This window comes from Guillardia theta (genome assembly GCF_000315625.1).
Source record: "Guillardia theta CCMP2712 unplaced genomic scaffold GUITHscaffold_41, whole genome shotgun sequence".
Taxonomy (NCBI): Eukaryota; class Cryptophyceae; order Pyrenomonadales; family Geminigeraceae; genus Guillardia; species Guillardia theta.
The window spans coordinates 401,908-406,632 of NW_005434633.1; the positions used below are offsets into that span (position 1 = coordinate 401,908).

Consider the following 4,725-nt stretch of genomic DNA (forward strand, 5'->3'; position numbering starts at 1 on the left):
CCTGCTGATGCCTATGGGAAATAGGCTTGGGGGGGAGGGAGAACGAGCTAGCAGGAGAAGAAGAGAGGAGGCGGAGAGGTTGGGGAGAGGAGAGGAGAGGAGAGGAGAGGAAGGGAGAGGAGAGGAGAGGAAGAATATGATGAGCGGAGTAAACGTTAATTATTTTATCAGCATATGAACAAGGTTTCTCTAAAAATGAACATCTCACGTCCTCCCGCCTACTCCCTTCCCCTTCCTCCTACCTCACACCTCTTCCTGCCCTCCCATCTCTCTCCCCTCCCCCTCCCTCCACTCCATCCAGTCTCATCCCGCTTCTCTCCTTCGCCTCTCCCTCCCCCCCCCCATTCCCCTTGCCGCTATCACTTCTTGGTTGGATGCATCTGATAAGCATGCAAGTACTCGTTCAGCGGCTGGTTGTACACCTCCATTCCCAGCTGTCTCAGGGCCCACCTGCAACATGCATGAGGAGAAGAACGTTGCGCATGCAGCGCCGACAGGATGTCCTCTGCACGGATCGCCCTCCTGCTCTCATGTCAGGGAGACGCGATGTGGCATGATATGGCAAGTCTAGACAAGAGAAGGCAAGGCAAGACGAGATGAGAGGAGAGAGGAGGGGGGAGGGAGGAGAGAGGAGAGAGGAGAAAGGACAGGAGAGGGGAGAGGAGATGGGAAGAGAGGAGAGGAGAGGAGAGGAGAGGAGAGGAGAGGAGAGGAGGGACGAAGAGAGGAGAGGAGGAGAGAGGAGAGAGGAGGAGAGGAGGAGGAGGAGGGACGAGAGGAGGCGGGACCCCATCAGCGTTCGACCTGTTCTCATCCAGGGAGTGTTGCGTTGCTTCCCCGACTACAACCATGACCTGAAGAGTAGCTCTCAACGGAGCTCGCAGGAGGGCAGCAGCGGCAGGTACCATTTCAGAGAGGAAGACCTGCCAAGACGGAGAGTCAGCATGGCTTGAAAGCCTCGGGGCATGAGGAGTGAAGATGAGGGGGGAGGTGTGATAAATGCCTGTTGAGGATGCGCAAAGTTGATACGGGATGAACCAATTGTGATGAAAAGTTGTTCACATGATGATGTAGATAATGCTCATTGTTCAAGGACATGATCAGTACTCAGTGATGGAAGATGAAGCACCACGAAAGCCACACGAGCAACGAGGAAAGACAACAGGAGTGAAAAGATACCAACACAACATGGTTCCCTTCCCTCACCTGGACAGCCTCAATAGTCTCTCTGGCAACGACCGTGTCGCTGTGCAGCGCTTTCTTCATAACCTTCACGCAGTCATGTCAGCCAGGAGCAACCATGGCGCCTCAACAACCCTCGCGATGTTGGAGACTGGCAGGAATGTGTCCTCTGCTTCTTCTGCATTGTCCCTCCGTCTCTTCTTCTCCTTCTTCTCTGTAGCGTTCGCCTGTTCTGCACCTGCCATGGCATCTGTTAGGACAACGACCATCGTGCAACTCTGGTTGTCACCCATGTTGGAGGCGGTCCCCTCCTCTAGCTCCCCTCCTCTGCATCAGCGGTGAGATAGTATACGTAAAAATGTCTTCACGTGTCTTAACGATCCTTGCTCCTCGCTCTTATCGCTTCCTCCCCTTCCTCCTCCCTGCTCCCTGCTCCCTGCTCCCTACTCCCTGCTCCCTGCTCCCTGCTCCCTTCTACCTGCTCCCTGCTCCCTGCTCCCTGCTCCCTGCTCCCTGCTCCCTGCTCCCTTCTACCTCCTCCCTGCTCCCTGCTCCCTGCTCCCTTCTACCTCCTCCCTCCTCCCCCGTCCCTCTTCTCTCCTCTCTCCTCCTCTCTCTCCATATCCCTCCCTCATGGTTCTCCGACCTTCGTGTCTGTCTTTTTGCTACCTCACCCATGTCTTCTCGTCCCCCCCCCCCCCCCCACCCTCCCACTCCTCCTGCCTCATGATGCGCATTTTTCGTTCTTACCCTGGATTGTGCGCCATACGGTCTACCAGCTTTTGTGGTTACCTCCTGTTTGTGGGGGTGAAGCGATTCCACGGAAGAGCAGGAGGGAGGGAGGGAGGGAGGGAGGGAGGGAAGGAGGGAGGGAGGGAGGGAGGGAGGGGGTTTGTTAGAGCACGAGGAGGAGGAGGAGCTCATGTATCATAAGTCAGTGTCTGATGGTACTGTAGATGCCGGAAGAGAACGTCGTCGTGCTTCAAACCGTCGAAGAGTACGAGGAGGAGCATGGAGTGAGTCTTCGGGGGAAGAAGATTCGGAGCAAGGTGAAGAAGACGGAGAAGGAGAAGAAGAAGATGTTTCTTGAGAGACTGGATGACCGACGAGCAAAGCGAGGTATTAACACGATCTCCCGAGCTGAGGTAGCGAGACACAACAAACAGCATGACGGATACATTATTATCGATGGAGTAGTCTACGATGTTACCAATTTCCTCGATCACCATCCCGGCGGTCCGAATATTCTCATGGAGCATATTGGGAAAGACGCTACAGTCAAGTTCGAAGGTATGTTGTTGGTTCATGCAGAGGTTGCGATGACGTTGTTGGTAGACATCGGACATTCTCTGCTCGCTAGGTATCAGCTTGCCGACTTGTATGTCGGGGAGCTGCCGATGATTGAGAAAGTTCCTTATGAAAGCTCTGATGAGGAGGAGGAGATCCAACAGAGGTTGCTCCTTCCCTCCCTCTCGTTCCTTCCTCACTCGTTTTCTCCTCGTGCTCCAGCGAGGCGGATAGTGATTCGAGTGACGAGGTCAGTTGCAACAAACCCTCTCCTCTAGAGCACACCTCTCAACTCCACAGCAAACCCTCTCCTCTCCTCCTTGTCGCTGGCTGTCAGCTGTGACATGATCGTCGATGTTGTCTTGATCAGGAGAGCTCGACGTCGAAACGTCGCCAGCAGGGAGATAAGCAGCTCAAGGCAACTCAGGCCAACTCAAACTCACTGCGGGTTCTGTTTGAGATGTTCAGAGATGTGCCGTTGTTGACGCGTACGACCAGACAAGGTTGAACAGAAGACCGAACAGATATGACAAGAAGATCTCGCAAGGAGGTCGCCGACTCGAACACTCTGCTGTAGTTTCAAGTGACTGTCAAGACAGGCGGGAAGAATCAGGGAGGAGGAGTGAGGGAAACGAGCGCGGACGATTCTGACGAAGTGAAGGATCAGAACGATGGGGGGAGGTGAGGGGGAGGGGGAGGGGGAGACGGGCGGGTGAAGTTGTGTGCAGAGTGAATGTATGGAACTACATGCTACACTTGGAGTTTGTCAAGGTGAGGGAGGAAATTAGACTCGCGGTGCTGTGGAGGTGACAGGCTGGCAGCTGCTGCTGCAAGCTGCGTGGGGGGAGATGAAGAAGAGGAGATCGCAGGTCAGAGCTTGTTCGTGATCGACCGAGCTGCAAGCAATTTCATCATCTTCCCGTGAAAAATTTCACCTTCCCCAAGAAATTTTCATTTTCCTCTCGTTGAAAAGACTCAACTTGAATGGACGATTCAGATCTCTCCCACTTGCGATTCCGTTTGAGAGAAAATGATGAGGAGGCATGGGAGGAGATGAATTCTTTCCTTCCTGATGTACTTGTAGTGATACTGAAACTTTCTCTTCCTCGTCCTCTGCGTTTGCAGGTCTTCACTGTTTTGGCTCTTTTGGTCCTGGCTGTTGTCCTGGCGATGGTGCCTGTCCCTCATTTCTCTCAGCTCCCTCCTGAAGGTGAAGATTTTGACTGACACGGAAAGAGGAAGGAGATGAGGAGAAGGAGGGAGTGAGGGAGAAGGAGGAGGGAGGGAGGGAGGGAGGGGAAGGGGAGAAGAAGGGAGAGGCGGACAGAGGGACGGATGGCGGGATAGGGAGGGAAGGGGGGAGTGGAAAAATCAGCGAGAGGAGGAGGAGAAGGGAAGGTAGAGCAGGAGAGCAGGACACGGGAGTAGAGAGAGAGGTTTCAAGGAAGGAAGGAGGGGTTGACGAGGAAGGAAGGAGGGGTTGACGAGGAGGAAGGAAGGAGGGGTTGACGAGGAGGGAGGAAGGGAGGGGAGGGGAGGGGAGGGGAGGGGAGGGGAGGGTGGGTGGGTGGGTGGGTGGATGTTTGTTTTCATCGAGAAGAGATCGGAGTGGAGAAGGCTTTTGAAATAACCTGCAGACCCATCTTCCATACCTTGGCTCCCTACGGAGAAACTGCATACAGAAATCCTGACGAAGAAATCGGTAGGATGTTTGTCCGTTGGAAAACATCAACATGCGTTTGTATTTTGCTCTTCCTATTTCCCCTTTCTGTCCCCTGCCTTCCCTTTCCTTCCTCGTGATCTTCTCCTCTCCTCTCCTCTCCTCTCCTCTCCTCTCCTCTCCTCTCCTCTCCTCTCCTCTCCTCTCCTCTATCCATTCCTTCCCTTCCTCCTTCCCTCCTTGTCCTCCTCCTCTCCCCTCCATTCATCCTCCTCTCCCCCCCCCCTCCTCCTTTTCCTACAGTTCTCAGTTCTCGTTTTGCCTTTCATGTTTATTTCTCTTCACAACTCTTCATCCTCTCACTTGTCCTGCAGCCGCACCACGGCAGTGAGAAAACTCCGGAAGGGCATGACGCGCAATCGTTTCTTTATTTCTGATTGCAGCGCAATGACGGAGCCGATGACAGACGAGATCTTGTACAAAGTGGGTGAGGGTGCAAACAAGAAACGAAAGTTGTAGATCGAAGTGACTGCTTGCTCTTGCTGTTTTCCTTCTCCGTTCAGCAACAACCTCCTTCTCCTCCTCCTCCTCTCCCT

The 4,725-nt window shown here is 54.0% G+C and overlaps 2 protein-coding genes across 2 annotated transcripts in view; one reads left to right on the forward strand and one right to left on the reverse strand.

Moving 5' to 3' along the window:
- Positions 1-1,949, reverse strand: part of GUITHDRAFT_109788 (hypothetical protein) — a gene marked incomplete at both ends in the record, with an annotated part of 5,490 nt that extends 3,541 nt beyond the window's left edge. Inside the window, 6 exons of the mRNA XM_005831260.1 lie at positions 364-450; positions 805-923; positions 1,207-1,269; positions 1,317-1,420; positions 1,472-1,509; positions 1,933-1,949. Coding sequence (XP_005831317.1) covers positions 364-450; positions 805-923; positions 1,207-1,269; positions 1,317-1,420; positions 1,472-1,509; positions 1,933-1,949 — 428 coding nt within the window. The remainder of the gene's footprint in view (positions 1-363; positions 451-804; positions 924-1,206; positions 1,270-1,316; positions 1,421-1,471; positions 1,510-1,932) is intronic.
- Positions 1,950-2,321: 372 nt separating this feature from the next.
- Positions 2,322-2,576, forward strand: GUITHDRAFT_41116 (hypothetical protein; the record flags this gene model as incomplete). Its single annotated transcript, XM_005831261.1, has 2 exons — positions 2,322-2,472; positions 2,518-2,576. Coding segments are annotated over 2 exons (210 nt in total), but the record flags the coding sequence as incomplete, so codon positions are not given.
- Between the last annotated feature and the right edge of the window lie 2,149 nt (positions 2,577-4,725).